The following is a 25435-nucleotide window of genomic DNA, read 5'->3' as shown; positions in this document are numbered from 1 at the left end:
AGCTTCAGGCTGGACATTACAAAGAATTTCTTCACGGAAAAAGTGAAGACGTGGGAATGGGCTGTCCAGGGAAGTGGAAGCATCACAATCCCTGGAGGCGTTCAAGAAACAACTCCACGAAGTTCACCTAGTTTACTTGGGGCCATGGTTTAGCTGACAAGGTGGTGTTCGGCATAGGTCGGACTCGGTAATCTCAGGGGTCTTTTCCGACCTCAATGATCCCGTGCTTCCCGAGCACAGCTTTAGAGCGCTGCCACACATAGCAGTGCCCGCCTGCTTTTACCGACTGGGCGGAGCCCGGCCCCGGCCCCGCCCTCAGGCCGCCCTCTCCGCGGCCATGCAGGCGGTGATCCATTCCCGGGGTGGGGTTTGCCGTCTCTTCACCTTCCGCCTTCATTTTCCCTGGTAATGGCGTCCGCGGGGGTCACCTCTCTCCGGCGGCTGTTTTGGCGGCTACCCTGCGGGACGAGGTGGGTGCCGATCGCTGCGGGGCTGCCCGGCGGGGCCCCTCACGGGGCGGGCCGGCCGGGGGCCTCGGTACCGGGGGGGGGGGGTCGGTGGGGGCGTCGGTACCGGGGGGGGGGGGGGGGGGGGGGCGTCGGTGCGGGGGGGGGAGGGGGCGTCGGTGCACGGGGGGGATGGCGTCGGTGCAGAGACTTTATCCACGTTTCTGGTCAAACTCAGACAGTAACATAGTCACACCCAAACTTCCTAGTGTGTGCCTTGGTGTTTCAGCAACTTTAAAGGAGGTCAGATCTTGTCAAAGACCAATTTCCCATCAGCTATTCTTTTATTTCTCAGAAAAGCCTTTTTCATAGGACCACTATTTAATGCTGGTCTTTTTGTAAAGTGAATTGAAGGCCAGTTGGCTTCTCCTTGCTTCTGTAGCTTTGTTGGTCTCTCCCTGGGCCTGGAATACTTCCTGCCCTCAGTAAATCTCCACTACAATATCTAGTTTTCAGCTTGGGAGGCAGCAGTCTTAAGAGTTCAAGTTCACTTTCATCTATCTCTTGAACAGCATTCCAAATCCCCTCTTGGCATCCACTTATCTCATGACAAAACATCTGGATGTTTACATCCCACCCACACACGGCAGGACCTTGGATGTTCCGGCACACAATGCATAACAGTCCTTTTTCAGTCTCTGTAGCCTTCTTGTACTTCTGCCTGGGAGTTTATTGATCCTGCTCCGTGAATTACATACTGTTTACTTGGTAGTGCAGTTCTTTTTTTCAAGCACCCTTTAAAAGGTTTATGGCAAAGCAGGAGATTATAACCCTTCCTTTACCTCTCTCTCACTGCAGACCTACAGACCCAGTGTCACTGTCGAGGTGGTCACAAGACAAAGCAGAGACCACAAGCAGTCTCAGTTGGCAACTCTATTCTTGAACATGCCTGACCTTTTACCCACTTTCCAGTTATTTATGCTTCTTCTACCTGAACTATTGGTCACAACAAATCAACGTAATTCTATTGGTGTAACTTATGGTGACTTAACTAACTTTCTAAAAATACTTTGTCCAGCTGCAAAGGTCTTATCTTTCTTCAGTTCTTCACTTCTCTCGGTCTCCTTGGTGACAGGCTTGGAGAGAGCTCCTTATCAGCTTTTTCTTGTTTCTTCTTGCTCCTTTAGCTGACAGGCCCACTGTCAGCCCCATCCACAATTCCCCTTTTTTGTTTTTGAACTGTAAATACAGCTGCTGTGGATTTTTGCAGGGCCCTTTGCAAAAATCCAAGCAGACCGGGGAAACACAAAACAACAATCACAACCATCAACAAAATTAACATCCCCATTCTTAATACAATCATTCCTGTTCTACACCCATTTATAAATTTCTTTACTTTATTCTTAATGCCCAGATTTAGCGCAGCAATTGCATACAACATCACTTGGCTTAGATGTCGTTTTCCGGGTATAACCCTTACACGCTGTTGTTGTCCACAATTATAGCATTTTGCTGAAGGTCTTAGAACTGCAGCAAGAGCTGCCATTTTATGCTCGACTGAACCAGCTTTCGAGCAAGCAGTAACAATTTCAGGCAATGTGGGTTCCCCAGGTAAGGTGTCAATAATTCTTCTGCAGTCTGGGTTTGCATTTTCTTTAATCAATTGGATACACAATTTGTTCCATCATCTACCTGTTTCTCAATAGCTGCAGCAAGCTTTTCCACAAATTGCAAAAATGGTTCTCTCATACCTTGTTGAATAGTAACATATCTCTGTTTTGGAGCTGCCATTTCCATTGTTTTGATTAAAGCACTCATGCCAAAATTGAAGGATCCCACCTTGCCTGTAAATCCGGGCTAGCAAAAGGCCCAGTGCCCAGTAAGGCATCAACACCAACAGCATGACGAGGGTCGTGCTGAGGCAACTGCACATTTGTTAAAGCTGTGCACTCAGCCACTTGCCTCCAAGTGTCTTGAAATACACCGTATTGTACTGGCTGGAATAAAATGGTTGCAAGATGCATGATGCCATAAGGTGCAGGCAGATCTGCATTAATTACACGTACTAATTGCATTACCTCTGAAGAATTAATACCGTACTGAGCCACTTTCGACTGGAGATCTAGCACAACCCTCCAGGCAAAGACATGATGACTATCATCCTGTCCTGTTCCAGGAGCTGCTTTAAAAACTGGAAAAGCCATAGGGTTATCACAAGCAACATTTGCATTGGCACTGTTCTCCTGAGGTAATCTTGGAGCACCTAATTTTTCTGTGGCGTCCCAATTCTTTTCTTCAACTGCTTTCCTTCTGACAAATTCCCAAAACTCCTGAGGATGTCGAGGAAGCCCAGTTACTTGACATGGGGGCAAAATCCATGGGGCAGTAGGGCTAGAGCTATTAGAAAGTAAACTGACAGGCCCCAACTCAGGTGTTACTGCAGGCATCTCATCACTTGACTCACTGCTGCTGTCACTGGTAGGTAACGGAGGATACGACTTTGCAGGTTGTTATAGCAGCTCAGAGAGGAGCTGGGGGGCAGATGGTTGGACCTGGAGCAGAGGGAAGCGGCGGGGCAGATGGCTGGGCTTCCTTCTCTGTTAAAGACATTTCAGCCAACTGGCGTAATGGTGTGGTATATACAGGCACCATGGTGAGCTGCTGCACAGGTGTGAGATAAAAGGGTTTAGGGGTCTGATAAGGAGCCACTATGGCAGGTTGCTCAGAGGCTCTGGCAGCTTTCCCAGAAGCTTTGGTAGCCTGCCTGGTAACTTGCGTGGCACCCGGACTTTCTTCAAGGACAGTTCCCCATTCCCCCCCCCCCCCCCCCCCCCCACCCCCATCCCCCCATCAGTTTCTGTTATCAGCCCCGACTCTTCGTCCACGCCCTGCTCTGCTTGTCCTCGCTCTGTTTTCCATTCTTTTAATGCCTCAAAGAGCGACCCCCAAGTCACCGCTAGATCGACAACAGTTTTATCTCTCGCTCGGATGACTTCCCACGGTCTGTCCCCGACTCTTTTCCATGCTTTAACACTAAATGCTGTGTCAGGATCAGTGCCAAAATCCTGTGATTTAGCCCACAGCAATATACTACGAAGGGCATAGTCTGAAGTCCGAATTCCCTTATTTCTTAATAAAACCTTCCATGTAGCCAAAACATTTTCTTCCTCTTTAGATAAATTATGTCCCATTATTACTAGTTGGTGGCTCACCTACTTCCAGGTGTCTTGATAGGAGGAAATCAGGTCTGGACCTCCCCGTGGCTTCCACCTGCCACTCTCAGCTGCACCAATGCCGCCTGCCCCACTACATCCCGGTGGGTCATGGTTGCCAATTGCTGGGACCCCTTATGGGTCCAAGGCGGAGGATGTTCTTAATGGTGTTATATCACGTCGGCGATCACCAGATGTCGCTGTCGAGGCGGTCACAAGACAAAGCAGAGACCACAAGCAGTCTCAGCTGGCAACTCTATTCTTGAACATGCCTGACCTTTTACCCACTTTCCAGTTGTTTATGCTTCTTCTACCTGAACTATTGGTCGCAACAAATCAACGTAATTCTATTGGTGTAACTTATGGTGACTTAACTAACTTTCTAAAAATACTTTGTCCAGCTGCAAAGGTCTTATTTTTCTTCAGTTCCTCACTTCTCTCGGTCTCCTTGGTGACAGGCTTGGAGAGAGCTCCTTATCAGCTTTTTCTTGCTTCTTCTCACTCCTTTAGCTGATAGGCCCTCTGTCAGCCCCATCCACAACCCAAGGCTCTTTTCCGCTTTCCCTCCCACTAAGCCATTGAAATATAAAGTCCTGGGTCTCTGGGGCCCAGCAGCTTTGCTTTGCTATGAAACTGTGCTTTATAAGGAAGTTGCTCCACCGAGGGCAGAGAAAGAACTGATCTCTTGCAGCTGAGACTATTTATTGTTTCGTCAATTGATTGCACTCACGGGCCTCCTTCTTAGAAGCAGTTCAGTATTCCAGGTCATTCCCTGAAAAGGCTTCTTGATTGCTGTTAATGATGTATTACCTGCATTATAAATTTTTGTTTGCCTCTTTTTATTATGTGAGGAGCACGTAAATACATTTTTCCACTGCTACAGATATGCAGTAAAGTTTCCTGGGTTTGAGGAGAATTGTGGATGCCAGCACACCCAGAGAACATGTAAACCTTGCGTTGTGGAAAACCTCTTTGAGGCTACTGCCATCCTGGAGGTGACCAATAAGTCTGGTCCCCTTTTCTGTTCTGTTTCTTTTTTCCAGGTTTGGCCATGAGGACCTAATTGGCCTCAGAGAGATTCTGCCTTGTATCCCTGGTGGGAAATGTCTAGTTCTTTCTGTCAATCCTATTCAGATAGTTGTGGTTGGGTATGGACATAGAAATTTTAGGAACTTTGTTCTGATGTTCCCATGCTGGCTGAGCAAAAAGGGCACTATTGCCTCTTCACCCACTTTTCCCTGCACCAGGCCCTATTTCTGTATTGTAGCGCCTTTCCTTTTCTTTCCTACTGTCTGCTGACATCCCTAATCCAATTCCCTTTACAAGGAGGAAGACTGGATTTTTGCAGTGTTGCTATCAAGTAATAAATCAGATTTGTTTGTTTGCAAACACTCCTGAGTCTCCTGGGGGTCTGTACCAAAACCTCTGGTGCTGGGAGTAGAAGTTGCTTTTATGTCTGAAACTTTTCCCCAGATGTGGGTGAGTTGGGTCTTGTTTCCTTCCTGATCTCAGTGAGGTGTAGGCAGCAGATGTCCTGCAGCCTCCCAAATACCTGCCTGCTGACTTCCCCACTCACTGGCAGTTGCATGGGAATGCATCCTGGCTCACTGACATGGGAAATGTGTCCACATACAAGGGTTGTGTCTTAGCCACAAACCACAGACCCTGATCTTACACCAGGAAAGCCCTGTGGAGTACGTTTTTTGCTCCCTGATGTTGTCTTACACAGGCGCTTGCATTTTGGTTTCTGACTCTCTGAAGTTGTGCCTCTTGGTGCTGTATTTCAGGCTGCACTAGTGTGCCTTGCTCAGCTCTTTGCTATTCCCAATCAACCAACATTTTTTTCTGTGACAGATTTCCATTTATCAGCCTCCTTGGCTTGTGCTGGATTCTGTAATGCTCAGGTACTCTGCTCTGCTCCTCCAGCTCAAGATAACCATGCTTATGTTTGCAGACTTTTGGTAGGTCATGTCTGTAGTTAGAGTTGGTGTTTGTGATCTAAGTTATGTGGATCACAGACCCTTGCCTGGCCACCAGAAAAGCAAGCAGAGCACATATCTGACTTGATTTTAAACCTGTTTTTCTTTAAGCTTAGTCTTTTCTGTCTTGGTGCAAGTCAAGAGGACATTTAGAGAGCTCATCATACTTTTCTTACCTTTCAAATAGTTTTTTGTTTTTCTTTTGGTTTGTATATTAAAGAAACCACCTTATTTCCTTTCTTGAAACCTTGTGCCATTTGAGTTTTGCAGTAAGTTTTTGCAAAATATTGGTAAAATCAACTTCCCCTAGCATTTGTAAGGTAACTTTCAGAGTCTTTCAGAAAGGTTCTTCATACCACCAGTGGATCTTGAATTTCTCTTTTTCTTTAAGGGCCAGGACTCTGAAACATAGCCATTGGAATAAACTAATCCCCTGTTTTTTGAATATTTGGCTTAACTCAAAGGAATGAAAAACAAAATAAATAACTAAATCTCTTAATGGGAGGCTTTCTGTGAAAATACTTGTGTTAATTGCAGGGGTTATTACATCTTGTTTGCTCATGCTGCTTTACCAATACAACTTAAAAGACAAAAGGTAGTGGTGAGATGATTGGATAGTTTTACAGAGCAGTGTCTTAGTAAACTTCTGTCCTTATGTAAGCACACTCCTAAACTGTTTTGAATGGAAATACACACAGCAGTTAAAATCAACAAAATGTAATCCAGAACAGCAAGCTGTATGTAGTTGAGCTGGATTTCACAGTTCATAGCTAATACCAAGTCAAGGTGTCTGGAAATTTTCGTGGAACACAGCTTCCTGAACAATCCCAGTTCTCTAGGACTCTCTTCATATGTGAGATACTCCATCTTTGTTGTTCTTCTCTAGTCTCTTTCCAGTATGACAATGTCTCTGGTACTATGGAACTCAGGACTGGATGTAGTAATCTCGGTGTGGCCTCAGCAGTGTTGAGTAAAAGAGATTCCATTCCTAATTATGAATAAAAATTATTTCTTGAGGATTAGAAATATTGTGTTGTATGGATTCTTTGCTGATTTTTGGCGCTCCAAAAGAGCAGCTACTGTTTTTCTGGTAAGCTGTTCTGATAATATTTTTTCTGGTTTAAGGTCTGGTGTGTAGCTTAGCGAATGGCCAATATGAGTTTGCTGCTCTCCAAATGCTGCAATAAACTGGCTGGAGTTCTGTCTACTGAGTCATCAACTCCTTCATGGTGTTGCCATGGTTAATAAAACTTGGTATTTCCCCAGATTTACCAAATGCATTGATTTCTAGAGAATAACTTGGATGTTTATAAGACCCCATGGATGGAACAGGGACTGTGAGCACATGTGCAAGAACTCTGAGCAAACAGAGCAGCATTGTAACCAGGAACTATTAAGCTAATTTATTAAATGCTTTTAACAAATTTGTTCTAACATGCCATGGTCAGATCTGTTATCTCAACCCTTTGTGCCCCACACTGGGCATCAAAAAGGACTGTTGTGGTTTAACCCCAATTGGAGTACCATGCAGCCATTTGCTCACCACCTCCCTTCTCCTAGTGTTTACTCCACATTTCCCAGCATAAGAGAAGAAACTTGAAAGGACAGACCTAGAAATAAAAGCCTGAAGCAATTTGCCTTTATTAGTATAAAAATTGTCATGCTGAGGTTTCTTTTACCATTATACACAACTCCTGTTTGTAAGAAAATCTGTCTGTACAACTTAAAGGGTGCTTTGCAGCTGAAAGTCTAACAGCAGCAGCAGGGATAGTTGATTTGATAGGCACACATGATGAAGTAATTCAATAGCAAAAAAAGAAAAAAAACCAATATGAAAAGAGTATATGTTGAGAAGTGTGTATAGTTAAGTGATATGAATTTCTTTGGGAACAGCCTGTAATAAGATGGCATAAAGAAAGAAAGGTTTGCCTTTCTTCTACAGCCAGAAGAAACTACCAGAATTTATCTATAGATATACCAGCTACACTCTCCATACCTCTCCTTTATTTTTCCAACAGCAAAGGAGCAGTGAGTGTTCCAGACATGCCACAGGATGCTCATTTTGCTTTAGCATTTTCAGGTGCCTCTTCTTTTTCCCAGCTCAGGTATAGGTAGCTTGTAGAAGGAGAGTAACTGGAGAGATATGGAAAAAATGAGCCCTCTCCACTTTAAGCAGTATGGGAAAAGCTCTTATATTGCTGTATAAGTGCTTGGGCTATGTAAAAAATTTGAGTCCTTAATGTTACATTATTACCTGTTTGGTTTCAGTAGAATATAATCAATGGCATGATGAATGATAACTTTGGGAACCTGCAGATTAAAATTTTCTAATCATTTTTATGTTAACAGCATAGACAATAGCTTCCTCTTGTCAGCAAAATAAAGTGAAGTACAACCTTAAATTTACTGTGTGCAGAAAATACTGCAAGTGAATATGGAAAATGATAAATATTTTCCTGGTTACCAAGGAAGCATGGTACTACTAATGCTTTGCTCATTGTCATGATTATTTGGTAATTAAACTTTCTTTTTTTAAATCTTGTTAGAGATTCTGATATGAGGACTTGGTGGGGGGATGAGAGAAGTTGGTGTCTCAGGTCATACTTAAGTCATTATTTTCAGATTTTTCACTCATTTTCTCATGGTTACAATTTAAATATAGGTTTCTTTTCTCCTCACACCCATCATTTTCCTAAGAGTTGCTACAATTGCCAGTGGTGACAAGCTTTCCCACCAGCTCTGCTCCTGCGCTCTGTGAGGTTTGTGGGATTGCTTTGTGTCTATAACTAAAAAAACCAAACCAACAGAAACCAACCCATATAATTCTTTAAACAGCGCCAGCAAACCAGTATTTCATGTAATTTTTTCTTGAGAATGGAAAGAACATGAGCAGAAATAGTGCCACTTTGTGATGCTGCAAAACTGTGTGTGGGAGATGGCGAGGGATGAGGTCCATGCCCTTCGCTGTTCTGCATGAGGAAAATGTAGAAAGAGCAATGGAAAAATGGCAGAACCTTGAGATCACGGCAAAGAAGGGATGTTGTACACGATCTGAAGTTTTACTTGTAATGGACAAAAGATGTTGCAGGATTCATCCAAGTGGCAGTTTAATGTGCTTCTTGCTTCTAAAACCACTTCCTGTTCTTTTTCTTGCTTGTCTCCCTAAAGCTACTTAAAATAATGTAAAATGAGCATTTTCCATTTCTGCCAGGACTTTTAAACCCATGTGTATCTAGCACCACCCGCTGCTTTTAATCCTAATAGGATTTTTAACTGCTTTTCTATGTGCTTTATTTCCCCAGCGTCTACTAATGTTTAAAAGAAAACTTGTACTAAGTAAATAGAAGATAGATTTCATGTATATCCATCCCTTTCTTTTGCTGAGTGTGTCTGATATTTCCTGTGCAAAGAGATCTTTTGAGTTCTGTTTAATCTTTGAGGAGAGCGCTGTGTTGCTTTAAAAGTTAGTGAGCAGTCAGTATTTTACAAAATGTTGGCATTTTCTAAACTCTTCTAAAGACCTTTGCAAGGGGCAGAACTAGGCAGAAGTAAGAGGCCTGCCTTTAACAGGCTTTTTGTGAATAATATAAACAGTGAGAAATTACTTTCAGTGTAATTGCAGTCCTAAATTTAAGAGACATTTGAATGTTTATTGTGATAACGGACATTTAAGCGAGCAGGTAGAGTGAATAGGATGAATGATGAGCCTCCAAGGTATCCTGAATGACTGAATGGCAGCAAAGAGATGTCTGAACCAAGGGAATAATTACCAAATGGTTGTCAACCTGCATGTTTCAGGTTCAGACAGTGATGCCCAGGATTTATTTCTTTTTTCAGAGTGTAAAACTTGCGAAGTCCCCAGTGACTGGTCTTGCAGGAGAGCACAGGCGTTTGTCATGGACTCTGACTACACTGCCAAGTTGTGACTCATCTTGCCTCTGTCCCTCTGGTGGGAGCTGGCTTTTTACCCAGCTGGGGGAGGTTGCCCAGCCCTCACCACTCTTCTGTGGGTGCCTCTACAGTGAAGGTAATTTGTACCAGTGGGGCAGTAGCAGCTAACTAGGCACTTGGTGCAGGGCAATAAACAGGAAGCTTCGTGAAGAAAGTTATTTCACTTTGTTGCAGTGAGTAGATGAGAAAGAGAAATACAGAGGGGTTTTTGGTTGTCTTTTGTAGGCTTCTTTTTCTGCTTGGATTCAGGATCCAGGCCCTGTGCCTGCCTTGCATGGTTTCCACCAAGTCTTGTGTGGCTGCTGAAGCGGGACATGGATTTGCTCAGTGAGTGACTAGGAAGGACTCAGTGTTACAGCAAGGGAGCAGCAGATGGAGAGAGCAAGCTATTGCACACTGTACTGCAGCAGCCTGTCCTTGGCACTGTGACATGGCACCACTGTGCAGTGCCAGAGGTGGTAGTGCTGCTGTGCATGCTGAGAGGTGTCGAGTCATCTCCTCACTCTGTGTGATCTACTTGGGATTGAGAAGCTTTCTTACTGCTGTTTGTGTGTGCCCTCTGAAGAATGAAGTCCTGCCGAAGATGAATTAATTGTGAAATAAATTAATTTTTCCTTTGTGTTTTCATCCTTTGTTGTTGTTTTATAGAGAAATCATAGTAATCAGTTTAGCCTTAGCGTGTTGAGCATTGATGAGCATCTGTGATGTGTAGGAAATGTCTGTAGAGATCAGAAGGCAGAAGATCAATGTCCTGCAGAGAACTGAGCTACAAACAGCAAGGAAGAATGAAAGACAAAAGGCCTTTTCTTATAAACAGACTTTAATAAACACCTAGGTTGCACAATTTCCTATTACAAATCAGTAGGTAAGGAGGAAAAAAAGAATGAAAGATGAAGTACTTGAAGTGGATAGATAATACTTTACCCAAACATTTATCTAAGAAGCAAAAAGTGAATATAACCAAACAGCAAAGTTTCTCTGAGCCTGGACTTACTGAAAAATCATTCCACTTTTCCCCAGCCAAACTTTTTTGATTCAACTAATTTTCTTATCATCTTCTAACTTCTCTACTTTACATCCTTAATAAGGAGTAAGTAACCATGACCTGCCAAATGCAAAGGAACTCAAACCAAACCAACCTTAGCCATAAATATGTGTGTTCATACCTTCAGACCAGCTGCTATGGCATCCTCCTCCCCTAGCTGCTCAGCTTTTGTTAATTTATGATCATTATCATAAAAGAGATTCTTAAAGAATCATAAAGAGATTCTTTTTATGATACTGATCATAGCCAGGCTGGAGTTAAATCCAGATTGTGAAACATGGTCTAAACCCAAATCTCCATTTTTAAACATGAGATCTACCTCAGTCACTTCCTAACCTGACAAGAAAATTTGTAACAGATACACAGATCATCTTGGAGACAGTAGCATTCCTGTAATTCCAAAGATGGCTAGCAAAAGTGAAGGAAAAGAAAGCCAAACCAAAACAAACAACTACTCTTCCAGCACTCGCATTTCTTCTTCCTGTTAATGTGGCTTTAAAAACACGTTTGGGAATAAGAACTGAAAGTGTCATGTTCTGGGACTCCAGGACAGACTAATGAAAGAGATGCAGTGTTAAAAATCTTGTATCTGTATCCATTAAGGTGCACTTTTTCCTGTTGAAGGTATATTTTTGATGCTGGAAACGGAGTCCACAAGTTGGCTAAATAACCCCTGGCTATTTAAAGGATGAACTTGTTAAACTCTGACAGAGTCTTCTCAGCTTGAATATTGGTTACAGTGAGAGTTGTTTACCCATGTGCGTCCGGGTGCACTGCTATCTAATAAAAGGCTTACAGCTGATCAGTTTAAGTAAAAGGACTTTCTGTTCCTGCAGCCTTTTCTGAGAGCCTGTTCCATTTTGTATTGTTCAGATAGGTTTCTTGCTACTGGCATAAGGTTTTGAAGCAAATTTTGAAATCCTTTTGACTTTCAAAGAAATTCTGTGTATGAGAAAAATATATGCTTTCCATATATATCATTTAAACTTGGTATCTCCAAAATATCAGAACTTTGATTTTTATTAACAAAGAAGGGCTGTAATAGGACATAAAAACAGTAGTTCTTACAAATATTTTTACAAGACATCATCTAGCTACATAAAGATAAAAAGAAATAAAATTATTGGGGAACAGTTCACATTCACACTTTCTGCCTGCAATTTTTAAGCTTTTGGCTGAAACTAAATTTTCTTTAAGAAATAGGAGCAATGATGACATTTTTGAGGTAGGCAGTAGAACATCTTTTAAATTCGCATTAGGTGGGTATAAAAAGGCAGCGTTTCCCTGATTTTTTAAAATTACTGTCCTGTAACTGAAATATTAATGTTAAATTGATTAAGCATTCTGTCAGTCTCCATTTGAGATACTCATTAATTTTTACATGAGACTGATTACAAAATCTGTCATATGATGTTCTAACATGACAGGTGTGTCTGTAAGTTAGAATAGGGAAAGTTGGGCCTTTTATCTTTTTTACTAGAATAGGGAAGAATGGTTCGCACATAAACTGAAAACATTTTAAAAATAGTGACAGCATGCTTTTGCCCTCTTGAAATAAATCAAAATTGTAAAACTTCTTGGCTTTTGAGTCCAAACTTAACTGAAGTAAACCTGCTTTTATGCAGTATTAGAGAATTGTGTTAGATTTGCTACTTTTGGGGGAGATTTTGATGGAACTGCCTTTTTCTAGTGGGAAGTTGTTCTCCCAGAAGATTTTGACTGCCTTTCTTTTTCTCAAGTGTCTACAAGCTGTTTACATACAATCCTTTTCCAAAGTACATATTGAAATTAGTCTTCACTTGTGCTGCCCTGAAAGGAGAACCAGACTTTCAAATTCAAATGTTTCTAGCTAGAAGCGCACACACTTGAAAAGATCACGAAGAGCAGACAGGCTGCATACTCATCTTAATTAATGGATGTATAAAGCTGCTAATCATAGAACCATTTAGGTGGGAAAGGGCCTTTGAGATCATCAAGTCCATTAACCCAGTACTGCTAAGTCCACCACTAAACCATGTCAGCAGATGCCACATAGATGCATCTTTTAAATACCTCCTGGCATGGTGGCTCTACCACTTCCCTGGGCAGCCTCTTCCAATGCCTGACCACCCATCTGGATATTTGGAGGATTTTCTTTGCAATCTAAACTTCTGCTGGTGCAACTTGAAGCTGTTCCCTCTCATCCTGTCAGTTGTTACTTTTGAGAAGAGACCGTCCCCCACCCGGCTACAGCCTCCTTTCAGGCAATTGTAGAGAGTGAAAAGGTCCCTCTGAGCACCCTTTCCTTTTTAATAATTTCCAAAGGCTAATTATATCACAGCAAAAGCAAACTTCTAAAGCAATTTTCTTGTAACTTTTAATATCTTTCTTCTTGTTGTTGTTTTGATTAGTGTTGTATGTCATGTTTCACATTTACTTTAAATGTCTTAAAAAGCAATGTATCTGTTTCCCCTCTAGTCTTTCACAGAAATCAAGTAATGAGATTTTTTTTCCCCACCTACTCCCAGGCCAACACAAGCTGTTTGCATTCCAACCACTCACCTGCACATGACTGCAGCCACCATGCAGGTCAGCCAGGAGGACTTCCAGAAGGCTCAAGAACAGCTGAAGCTTTTGAAGAAGGATCCTGGGAACGAAGTTAAGTTGAAACTCTATGCCCTGTTTAAACAGGTAAGCATGACTTGACTTATTTTTTTGGTAAGGAGCATTTATAACCTGAGGGGATGGGCCTGTAAAATTTATTTGAAATACTGGCTGTATGTACTGTGTGTTAACAGGCTCTTCATTTTATGTGCTCAAATTGTGTTCCTGAAATGCCAGCCCCTTAAAACCTAAATTCTGAGGGAAACCAAACCTGGTTTTTCATGCTTTCAGTAGAACCTTTATTCAAAGAAATAGAGCAAAATTATATCCATTGTGTGATGCCTTCCATATGGTAGTATTAATTCAGCTTTGGAAAATTACTTTTGCCTGAGAAAAAAAGAGTAGGTTGAATGCTTCCTCATAAAGTTCTTGTATCTCTTGTCTGGGTCTATAATATCATGGTGTTGACATTTGAAAGTTCATTTCTGGAATTTTTCCTCCTTTTTTTTTAGTATGTCATTGTAGGTTTTGTTTGGGGCTTTTTGTTTGTTTACTTTTAATTCAAGGAACTGTTCCTCCACAATTCCAGTGAAGGTTATTCTTTGCCACAGCATGAAAGGAGACCTTTGCAGAAATAACTGTACGCCCATAGCAGGGCTTGTATTGGTATTTTGTGAAGTATTTGTGGATCAGGATTCACTGCAGGGTCAGTAGAGGCTGTGGCTTATGTTGAGGAAGGCAATCAGTAAGTCGTTTAGAAAACCATAGACAGCTGATGGTTGCAGGTACCTTTATTGATTACTAATAGTGAGCTCATAAATGTTTTTGTTTTTTCCTTTTCCTTCCTCCCTCCCCCTTCCCCCTTCCCCCTTCCTCTCTCTTTTTCCTGCCTCACACTTGAAATATTTCTTTCCGATAGTTTATTTTTCTTCAGGAAAACTGATGATAGAGTACTTCAGGATAGCTCAGACTCTTGCAGTTCAGCTGGTCCATTGCCCTTGCTCATAGCAGGGCAAACTTTGAAGTAAGATCCAAATTTATAGTTCCTATTCAAAAGTCTCTTCACACAGGTAACAAGTCTTTAAGATTCTTCATAAGTATAATATTTTCACAGTGTTTGCGGCAGGAGAACTTAACATGTGTGGGGGTTTTGGAAACGAATCTCTCATGTTGGTTAGGGGCTTCTGGAAACCCAATTCAATATTAGAAATAGCAGACACTGAAAACCTCACAGTGTGTGAACTGTCAGAAAATTGTCCAACCAGTATTCCTTTTCTCTCAGAGTTGAATTCTGTATCCGGATCAGATAAGTTTTCAGAACAGTCATCATCTTTTCTACCAAATCATCTGAACTTTAATCAAAGGTTTAAATAAGTCTGTTTCTCTCTCTTTTCAGGCTACTGAAGGTCCCTGCAATGCTCCAAAACCAGGTATGCTGGACTTCGTCAAGAAAGCCAAATGGGATGCATGGAACTCTCTTGGCAAATTGTCTCAGGTGACAAAACCCATAATTTCACTTAGATACTTTGTAGATTACTCTACCTTGAAGTGCCTGGTCTTTATGTGAGTGGCTGATGACTAAAAATATTGCATGCTAGTTGAGCATCTCTGCTTCAGCCATAAAATGTTTCCTACTGTATTCCTCTATCACTTCACTGCTTCACTGTTTGGAGATTTTTTTTTTTAGTGTGTAAGCCTAGTTATACATTATTACTGCCAGCTTGTATCTGTGTAAGAGATCTTAGGTGGCGACTTCCAATGAGAATAGCGGTTTTTTGCATTATGGTCCATTCTGCTCTGCTCTTTAAGAAAGATGGATTGAGCTTCTCAGTTCTTACAACAAAACACAAATCTCTGAATTCATCATATTCTTAACGTTGCCATTTTAAAAAATCAGTCTATTATGCTGTTGACTAGAAGACTAGAAAAAATTGGTATATTGAGAACCTCTCTTCATTCTTTCTTTCTCAATATATCTTGATATTTTTAGTAAATTTCATAACCTTTAAAGAAGTCAAATGGAACAAGCAGGGAGAATAAAGATGCAGAGATACCATAAGCATTCCTTTTTCTTGCAGGCTTTAGTAAGTCTGACTGCATAGAGCTGCCATGGTTTCCTCAGCTGCTATTAAATGAAGGAAACAAGCTTTTCAGATCATCTGTGTCAGTGCTGCATTAGGCCTGCTGCTCAGTAGTGGTTGCTGAGCTCAGTCAAAAAGATTCTTTAATATAGAGGAGGGGTTTTGTATTTTTCTTTTTTTTTAAAAAAAGAAAATATGGTGGCATAATACCATGAATATAAGATATTGTTCTGCTTTGGGTTTTTTATGGTGCATTTTGATATTTGGTTTAGTTTGGGGTTTTAGGGTTATTTTTGAGATGGCCCTGCAGCTTTTAGGAGTAGTCAAGAAATTCTTAAGGAAAAGAATTGGCTCCTCGAGTTAGAGTGGAGAATGGATGGACAATTTCATGTGCTACTCATTATGGATTATAGAACTGTTCAAAGTATGTTATCCTTTCAAGCCAATAAGTTTTAACAACCAAGTAGTTAAAATTCTTCTAAATTACTGCGTACTTTAGAAATAGGGAGACAGGATTCTTTAGGCTTCTGTGTGTCATGTTAGTGCTAACTGAAAACTATTGTCTTCAAACAATTTTAAAAGGCCATAAGATCCATTTCAGAGATCTTACTTTCAGCAACACATATTCTAAAATAAAAACTTCTGTTGGAGAAATGTCTGACTGGAAAGCAGAAACAAAGGATCCATAGAAATGTGTAAATGCTGGGAATATGACAAAGATCTCTCTGGTAATCTTAAACATGGATGGGAGCACTCTTCCAGCAAAATAAATGTCATCATCCCAACATCTGTGCAGGTTCATTTTGTGAATCTGTTACTACTCCCTTTAACGTGACTTAAGCATGTTCTGCAGTGCTCAAATACAACGTTCCCCTCGTCTCCCCACTAACTGGAGTATGTTATAATGGAGATTTTCATTTTCTTTTGCCTGAAGCAGTCACCTTCCCCTCCCCCTCCACTCAGGTACCCATTTTATTAGTATTGTAACTGATTTCAATTGTCTCTTTTCATAATCTTGTATGTGTTATTTTCTTCTTACTTTTTAAAGTATTTTTCTTTTTTTTTTCCTCCTTTTTTTTTCTACCTTATTTTTAAATTTCTTATCTTTTATTACAGGATGATGCCAGACAGAAATATGCTGAACTTGTCTCAAGTCTGGTCTCTGCAGAATCTGCTCAGCAGAAGAAAGAGGCTTCTCCAGAAGAGGGCAGACATGATGGCTATGAAACATTAATAGTTACTACCAAAAACAATATCACGAAGATAATGTTTAACCGACCTGATAGGAAAAATGCCATCAACCATCTGGTAAAAAAATGAACTTGTGAAGACTAATGATTTTGTTCTTTCTGAAGAAGCTACTTTAATCTTTAAAGGGTCCTTACTGTGGGTTCAACAGAACTGACTGAAGCATGGTGGTCTTACCTTTGAGAGGGATCCAACAACAACCTAAGGAATAAATATCCAGGAAAAAATTAAATCATTCAGCTAAAATTTTACAGATTAGGCTTTTCTGTGTCTCTTGATTTCTTTCGAACTCAATATAGGATTATGGTTCAGAGTAAATTAAAATAGCAAACTGCAGGAAGACTGGCCTGTGTTTTGGATGCAAGATTTGACTGCCATGTTGAGTATAACAAAGCATTTGTGCAGCCTTTGGCTCAGTACTGCTGCGCGTATGTGTAGGTGATATTCTGTTTCCCACAGTTATCTTCATGAGCATCACAATCATCCTGGTTCACAACTGCAGAAATACTAGAGCAGGGTCTACACCCCACTGCTGCTGATTCTTTAGTGTGTTTTTTTGTCCACTTAAACTGCTGTATTGAAATTAGCTCTTTCACATCAGTGCTTGTTTTTCCAAAAGACTTTATTTTGTCCTTTAGATTTGCACTGCAAGTTTTCAGTATTGCAAGCATGTGTCTTTATGGTCTGAAGTACTTCACATGTAATACCAAACTTTCTGTGCATGACAAATTTTTCCGTAGTTAAAAGGATCATAGCTAATCTGTCTCTTGAGTTCCTTGTTGTCAGTGTCAATCTCATTTTTATGTTCTTTTGCAGCATCACATTTGTACTTTGTTGATTTTCTTTTTATGCAGATGTACAGAGAAATTATCAAAGCACTTGAAGAAGCTGGAAAAAATGATTCCACCATAGCAGTTATTACTGGTACGTTTTACATTATACCAAGGTATAGTACTGACATGAAATACCTACCTGTGTTTAGACTAAGGTAGAATTAAGTGAGGAAATCCTTTCCACTGTTAACAACCAACGCTTTTCCAAAGTGTTTTGGCAAATTTTCTTTAAGCTGGTGTTTTAAATTCTCAAGCAAGCTTGTTGTTGCATCAAAACATCTTTCTCACCTGAGAAGATGGATATGGAATACTTGTAAAGGCTTTATTACTTTTGAGTTGCCTCCTGTCTGACTCATCCTCATTGCAGAAAAGTGTCCTTTTAGGAAATTAGCCAAAATTCAAGTTTTGGCTGGTAGCTAAGTAGTGTGAATTCAAGGTGAATTTGGGCTTGATCCTGTTTACTCTGAGGAAATTGCTTGCAAATTCTTCTCCACGGTCTGCTTTACCAACACCTGGTTCCCATACCCAGGATGCTGGATTTCCTTTCTGTAGCAATGACTGTGCACCACAGCCCTTACAAGATAAGAAAGGCGATTCACACAACCAAAGCTGGAAAGTCTAACATATTATATAGCTGTGAGTCAACAGCAAACACCTCTGCAAAACCTTGCTGTTCCTTTTCACACAGGGAATAAGAGCACTGCAGTGGAAAGTAGGTCCCATCCTGTGAATGTCCTCATGGAACACAGGGTGATTTAGGAAATTGAGTCATGCAGTAGTCAGCTTTGAAATGCTTCTTGCTTTTTTGCTGGTGCCTCAAATTGACTTATACATTGAATACCAGCTTATCTGTTTCTTACTGAAGAATTCATCTTCCTGTATAGTGATGTTAATACAGTGCTGTCAGTCTTATGCTTAGACTGCTGTGCCTTTTTCTAAATAGATCATAAAAGTGTGAAAATCTACCATGTATTAAATAGGTTATTCTGTCTCCTTTTGATACCTTCATCAGTTTGAAGGTGGGTGAAGGGAGATGCATCGACTTACATTTCCATTGTCCTATTTAAAAAAAGTTTATCACATCTAATTGTTTGAATGGTTGCAAAAAACCTCTAAGGAAGTGTGCAGGAAAAGAAATAAAATATTTTTTCCATCTGGCAGTAACTGGGAAAAAAAAAGAAAATTTATTTTCCCCATCAAATATTTCATAGCTAGCATTCTTTGGCTTTTACTGATTGTCTTTTTCAAAAAATTGTCAGTCAAAACATATGTTTAAACTCTAGATGTCTTTTAAGGTATTGTGTATATTTTTGAGAAAATCCCTCTAATTTTTGAGAAAATCCCTCTAATTACTTAATGTTTTTAGACACTCAAGACGAAATTCTTTTGTAAATGAGATAAATGAAAGCTTCTCTTCTCTTTCCTACTCAGAAACTATTGGTGCATTTACTCCTATGTGTTCTCTGCAGGAAATGGAGACTACTACAGTAGTGGAAATGATCTGAATAATTTCACTAATATCCAGCCTGATCAAATGGAGAAGATGGCAAAAGATGGAGCAGTATTACTCAAGTAATACATATGAGTATTACTCATATGTAGATAAGTTACAGTAATGGGAAAAATGTAATTTGCAGGCATTGTTAGAAAACAGCAGCAGAGACCCAGATTCATCTATTTAGGTGGCTGTGTCTAAGGGCTCACCATATACATAAACACAAAGATCCTGTGGGAGAAAGTGGTATTAATTGTATTAAATAAATAGATTAATATTAGAAATCTTTTTAAGTGCAGTGATGCTAAAGACTTGATTTCCTTGTTTAGTCCCCGAAGTACATACAGGTATAATGACAAAAAGATTGTTTTAACTGTATATGAAAAAATTGTGGAGTTTTTGATATCCAGCAGTGTCTACACTAGCAGGAAATGCCAAAATACCTTCACTGTTAGAGTTCTTTGAACAGAGACAGGTGTAATGAGCTTGTTCGAAATTGCCCAGTAATTCTGGGATCTTGGTTTTGCCTTTAAGTTTTAATTTACCTGTTAAATGAATTTATTTTCTAAGGCCAAGTAGATCAGGGATATCATCTCACATAAGGGTCTGCTTAATTTTTCCCTTACTTAAGCACATTCTATCTTCTCTTTTACTTCTGTATGTGTTAATTGTATCTGAGAGATGCTTGCAAATTGGATTGTTTCCTTAGACACTTGAAATTGGTGAAAAAGCTAAAATGCACAGAAAATCAGCAGTTTTGGTTTATGTTTTAAAGATGAACTACAAGTAAAGTACTCCATTTTGCAGCTTTTACTTAGGTGAGCTGTCTGTGGATCACAGTTGCCCCTCAAAGTGATAGTGATGGAGTGTGAGCCTGTTGTGAAGATGTTACTCAGTGGTACTTGGCGAGTGTTCCAGCCTGCAGTGTTTTGCAGGGTGTTCAGCACAATGCAGGGTCTCGTGTGCATTATGGTCTTTAACCTTGCTCTTGTGAGAAGCCTGTGTTTGTTGGGCTGTTACTATTACACAGGCACAGTGCTTCACTACAGCCAATGCACAGAGATGCCAGAGAAATGGAGTTCTTACAACACTGTTCTCTTTTGTAAAATGTTTTATTTTGAGAATGCATTTTGCACCTCTTGGATGGAGAAGCAGCTGTCAGATGAAACAAACGTGTGCAGAAGAGCTCTAGGGAATTCTGTGTTGAGGTAGCATCACAGTGTTGGTGCCTGTTGGGGCTTCACTGCAGAACAGAGTCTGTGAAGGGAATTGCTATCCCATGGGTGGATGGATGCGTAGGCAGAGGGCTCTTGTCAGTGTGCTGTATTCAGCAACTGGAGCTGAAGAGGAAAACACTTCCATAACTTGATCGCAGGAACTAGAAAAGCTCTGCTGACATGTACATGTTTGATTCTTAGTTGCTAAGGAAATGCAGCTGTTCCAAATAGTTCTTATTTACTTTGTTAGAATTTGTCAGAATTAATTTCTGAAAGGCTCAAAACCCATACATTACATATTTCCGTCTAGCTCATGGGTTTTGTTATGCGGTGTCTAATTACGTGTTTTGCAATTTGTTTATATTGGATGAAAAACTTGAGGTGTGTCTCTTACATCTTGCATCTTCTGTTTTCCCTTCTCTCTAGAGACTTTGTGGGTCATTTTATTGATTTTCCTAAACCACTGATTGCAGTGGTAAATGGCCCAGCTGTTGGAATCTGTGTAACAGTCCTTGGTTTGTGTGACCTTGTCTATGCTTCTGACAGGGTAAGTACATTGCATGGCCTATCCCAAGAGAGTCTTAAAGCCTTTTTCTGTATTAAATACTATTTGATTTGGGGTAATCTGAAAGAAAAGAACACTTCAGAAAAGTCTAAAGGCTTTGGATATCATATAAAGGAGCACCTACCTATATCAATAACCAGCACAGGGGTGCATCAGCCAGTGGTTAACATGCATGGAATTTCCTGTGCTGTAGTTATGCTTATCAAGTTACTGACTCCAGCTTAGAGACTCTTTTTCTAAGAGCCCCTCTTCTAAGCTGGTGTGAAATGATGTTTGTAAGGCCCCTTTTAGGTTTGAAAGGGGGAGCTAAAGTTTATTGTGGAAGTTCAGTAACTGGCTGAAGTAATTAATTACAGATCACTGATGACTGTGTCACTCCTGACATATGCTTGTATAATGTGTATGATTTATTCAGTCAATTACGGCCCATAGATCTCTTTTTTTTACTAGAAAAATGTTGGCTTCTCCCTCTCTCACCCCTCTCATATGATCTTTTTTTTGCTACAGGGTGAACCTATGTTTCTTTGTTTCTCAGTTTAAAGAACAGTCTATGTTCATTCTCCCTTGGAATAACCTTAGCCATCAGTGTACGTAGCCTATTAGATATATCTGAGGTTTACCTTCTCAGGCTTTTTCTTTTTTTGAGCTGAACAGCTGCCATTTTTTCAGCTTTTCCTCACGTGGCCTGCAGTCACATTCCTCAGGACTCCTTCCAGTTGCTCCGAGTCTGTTTAAGTATAGTGGTGCAGGCTGGACACATCACCCCAACTTGTGTCTTACTGACGTGAAATGGAGCAGAAGAACTTCTCCACATTCTGCAGGCTGTATTTCTGATTTGACATCCCACTGTGTTATTTGATTTATATACTTGTGATCTGATCTAACACCTGGATCCCTTACTGCAAAGTTGCCAGTAAAACAGTTTTCCCTATTGTGTATCACATGTTACATACCAAGTTATTCCCAACAGGCTTTAACTTGTCCATCAGTAGTATCTTCTTTTTCATACCTCTCAATTTTGTCAAGACTATTTGGAAGTCTAGTCACTTGCCCTCAACATATCATCTCCTTATAGCCTGAGTTAGTATAGATTTAGTTGAAGTTTAATCCAAATACACATGAAATGTCTTGTCCTGTTAACATTTTCCTTCTTTCTTGAATGGCTTGAAATTCATACTTGAACTTTCTTTTACTTTTTGTGTATAATCATTGATAAATGCTTTCTTATTTTTGTGGTTTTTTTTCTAAATCTCTGACATAGTTTTCGCTTTCTATATATTTGTGTTTAAAGTGCATGACAAGCTCATTATTTAGAGTCTGCTAGTACCTTCCTACCAGCACCACCACTGGGACAGCTTTTGCTTGAACTTTTGGTAACAGTTCTTGGAGGATTTCTGTAGGATCTAACCTAGCCTTTCACTTAGATTATCCTTCATGACAATTTTTCTATTACCTTCAAGTTTATTGAAGTCTTCTCAAAGTTGATTGTTCTCTGTTCTAACAGATTGTTCACTGTTCAGTTCTAACTTGCAATTATAGTATTATTTTGTATGACTCCTTGCTGCATTTCTGGCACAGGCTCTTTTTATATTTGCTTAACATTTGGTGAAAAAAGATTCAGTGACTTGAATTTTTCAGGAGTAAAATAAACTTGGTGTGCCTTCAGAAAGGCAAAAATGCTTTTTGCCTTTTAAGTTATTTGCAATATGTATTTGATAACATATTTAAGGCAAATGTGCATGAACATCCTTTCTGTAAAGATTTTGCACATACACATTAGTTTCTCTAAGTGCTGTATTCAATTACTGCAATTTCATCAATAGGGCTGTTGGATGTGGCAATGGAGTTACACGAAGTTGGCTCTGGGGTGCATTGAGAGGATGAAGCACTGTTACCAGATGGTATTTGAAGGCTATTATGGCAGTAGTTCAGATGTGTTTGGTGAACTCTGTCTCAGTAGGAGATTTAAAATGAAAATGAAGTCCTAGTATTTCAATTCCATGTTTTGATATAAGGTTTCCTTTATTTTCTTCTCTTTTTTTTTTTTTCCAGGCTACATTTCACAGCCCATTTAGTCAACTTGGGCAGAGCCCAGAAGGATGTTCCTCTTACCTGTTTCCAAAAATGATGGGCTTAGCCAAGGTAAGAATGTCTGCACAGCCTGTGTTATCATCTGACCTTTGTGTGTTGGTATCCTCTGACCGTGGCAGCTGTCCATACTCTTAATTTCTCTGTCTATCCTAGAAATATGGAAACTAAGTAATAGTAAAAAGAAAAAAAAAAAAAAAAAAAGGAAAAAAACCTGAAAAATGAAGAGACAACAGAATCAATTTTTTTTTTATCAGAACAGCATGAATCCTTTTTGCTTCTTTTGATATTCTTCAGAAAAGATCTGGCTAGTTTTAAATATTTAATGCATTAATATAATGTATTTCTTTGATAATGTATTTCTTTGAGCAGGGTTTAAATCTATAAAGAGCAGAGCAAGTGCTTCATTGACATCCAAGTACCAAGAGTAGTCTGTTCAGTGAGACACAGCCTGCCAGTACATGTTCTAGAAATCTTGGAGTCACTGCAAAAGTGAACAAACACATTTATGATGAGGTAATTCCAGACTGCAACCTTGGAGCTCTGCTCAAAAAGACACGTACAGTCCTAGTGAACAGTAGAAACTGTAGGCCAGTTTCTAGTGATGAAGCCCAGGGGTTGATTTTGAGTGTGAAACTTGCTTAACCTCTTCCTTATGGCCTGGGTGATGGGACTGAGTAAGGCCTGCTCAAGCAGGGCCTTTGAAGTAGACAGTATCTGGAGGTCCCTTAATAATTACAATAATAATAACAACAATCGTCATCTATTCTGTGTTCTTTTCAGAGGGCAGATATTAACAAGCAAGAGAGTAAAATGAATGTGATGTAGAAGCATGCAGCTTCCCTGTCAGATAACTCAAGTCTTGTGTCTTGTTGAATCACACTTTTTTTTTTATATAGGCAAGTGAGATGTTGCTTTTCAATAAAAAGCTGACTGCAGCAGAAGCCTGTGCCCAGGGACTTGTGACTGAAGTCTTCCCTGACAGCAGTTTTCAGAAGGAAGTTTGGGCAAGATTAGAAGCTTATGCAAGCCTCCCCAAAAATGTCAGTATTTTTAATTTTTCTCCACGTTGTAAGCCTGTAGCATTCCCAATCCTTCTGCCAAACCTATCCTGTCGCTTGGTTTCACTTCATCCTTAATCGAAATAATGAGGCTCAATATATTTTCCTTCAAGCACAGATCTGGCCCTCTGCTGCTGGGAATCAGATCCTTCTCTTCTACTCTGTCTGCATCTAAGACAGTGCACTGTCCACAAAGATGCAGTGGCTGAAAAGCTTTACAAATTAACTGATTAATCCACCTTTGCAGTGCCTCTGTGAGTGCCTTAGGTGGCTTCTTTTAGGTTTTTATTTTGGCAATATTTTAAATTTAAGAATCTTACCACTGGTTTTGCAATATTATTATAGTGTGTGCACTCTGTGTACTCAAGATGACATTGAGTGGCTTTAATTTTTGCTGAACTCAGTGTTCCTGCTCCCTAGTTTAGGATTTGCAAGACCACTGAAGTCATGGTGGTCTTATGTTTACTTGGACAGGAGGAGACAGCTGTGCCAGCTGCTGGTAATGTGAGTGGCATTTGACACTGCAAACAATTCAATGGGTTTTGTTTCTTTTGCCCATCTACTCTGATTATAAGCACTTATGAGCAAACTGCTGGTTTGCTTCCTATGAGCTTTCTCCACCTTATTAGCAGTCTGGGGAATTAAATGCAGTAAATATTTCCAGCAAAAAGGTTGACTGAAATCTAAGAGATCTGATGTTAATGCATTTAGGATTAGGGTTAGGATTCCATTGTGGGTTTTGTATTATTTTCTGCAGCATTAAAGTATAGAAAAGAAAATTTACCTTCCTCATGTTCCTCTCTTTCTCCTCCAGTCCTTGACACTGTCCAAGCAGCTGTTACGAACTGTGGAAAAGGAGAAGCTCCATGCAGTCAACAACAGAGAGTGTGATTTGCTGATAGAGAGGTGGTTGTCTGATGAATGTTTAAATGCTATTGTCAGCTTCTTCCAGAGGAAATCAAAAATGTGACCTTCACCAGTAGAGTAATTCGCTATCTGCAGTAGCCTAATCTGCCCTCATCATGAATAATCTTCCTCTTACAGTAAATAGTAATTCTTACAGCTTTTCATGTGGTATATCTTTTCTGAGTACTAGGTCAGACCTGGCTCCCAAAATTAATACACTATTATGTGCCTTGGATCCATTATGGATGTTTAGGTTGGGGAAAAAGGTTCATTGTTCTGTAGGCATCAGTGATGGTTCTGAATAATACTAAAGCAGGTGTCTTCTAAAGGAAGCAAGAGATTCTATAGCACTCTATTTTGATAGCTCTTCCATAAATATCTTATGAATTATTCTTTTTATTTGTCTGGGGGAAAGTAAATACTGTTTTAATAAAAAAATAAACAGAAATATTTAATTACCATTGTGGTGATTCTTATTTTTTTTCTGTGAAACATCCTGAGTGAGAGGGCAAATAGTTCCTGGGTGCCCTGTTAATGTAATAATCTTATAAAAAAAGCATTCACATTCAACTCACAAGCTGTTTGTTTTGAGCTTTGTGGGTCTAATCCCCAATGTGTTTTTCCATTAATTGCTTCATATGACTCCTTTTTTGTGGAAAAGTGTGATGTGTTCGCTTTCCTCATGGGAAAATGCAGCCTGTTGATGGATGAAACAGCAGAAACAG

At 40.0% G+C, this 25435-nt stretch overlaps 1 protein-coding gene across 2 annotated transcripts; it reads left to right on the top strand.

Annotated features, from left to right (window-relative positions):
- The first annotated feature begins 324 nt into the window (after positions 1–324).
- ECI2 (enoyl-CoA delta isomerase 2) lies at positions 325–25171 on the top strand. Of its 2 annotated transcripts, none has more exons than XM_084200864.1 (10): positions 325–470; positions 13141–13303; positions 14613–14711; positions 16414–16605; positions 17400–17469; positions 18848–18950; positions 20517–20637; positions 22708–22797; positions 23643–23786; positions 24619–25171. In XM_084200864.1, the coding sequence occupies exons 1-10, from the start codon at positions 409–411 to the stop codon at positions 24772–24774; spliced, it is 1200 nt and encodes a 399-aa protein (XP_084056990.1). In that variant the 5' UTR covers positions 325–408; the 3' UTR covers positions 24775–25171. The 2 variants fall into 2 exon arrangements, with proteins under 2 accessions (XP_084056990.1, XP_084056991.1); XM_084200865.1 differs by lacking the exon at positions 325–470 and adding an exon at positions 9514–9664.
- The last annotated feature ends 264 nt before the right edge of the window (positions 25172–25435 follow it).

This window comes from Fringilla coelebs (genome assembly GCF_963513975.1).
Source record: "Fringilla coelebs genome assembly, chromosome: 1".
Taxonomy (NCBI): domain Eukaryota; kingdom Metazoa; phylum Chordata; class Aves; order Passeriformes; family Fringillidae; genus Fringilla; species Fringilla coelebs.
Note: the sequence above shows the minus strand (reverse complement) of the source record. Positions and strands in the feature narration are given on the sequence as shown.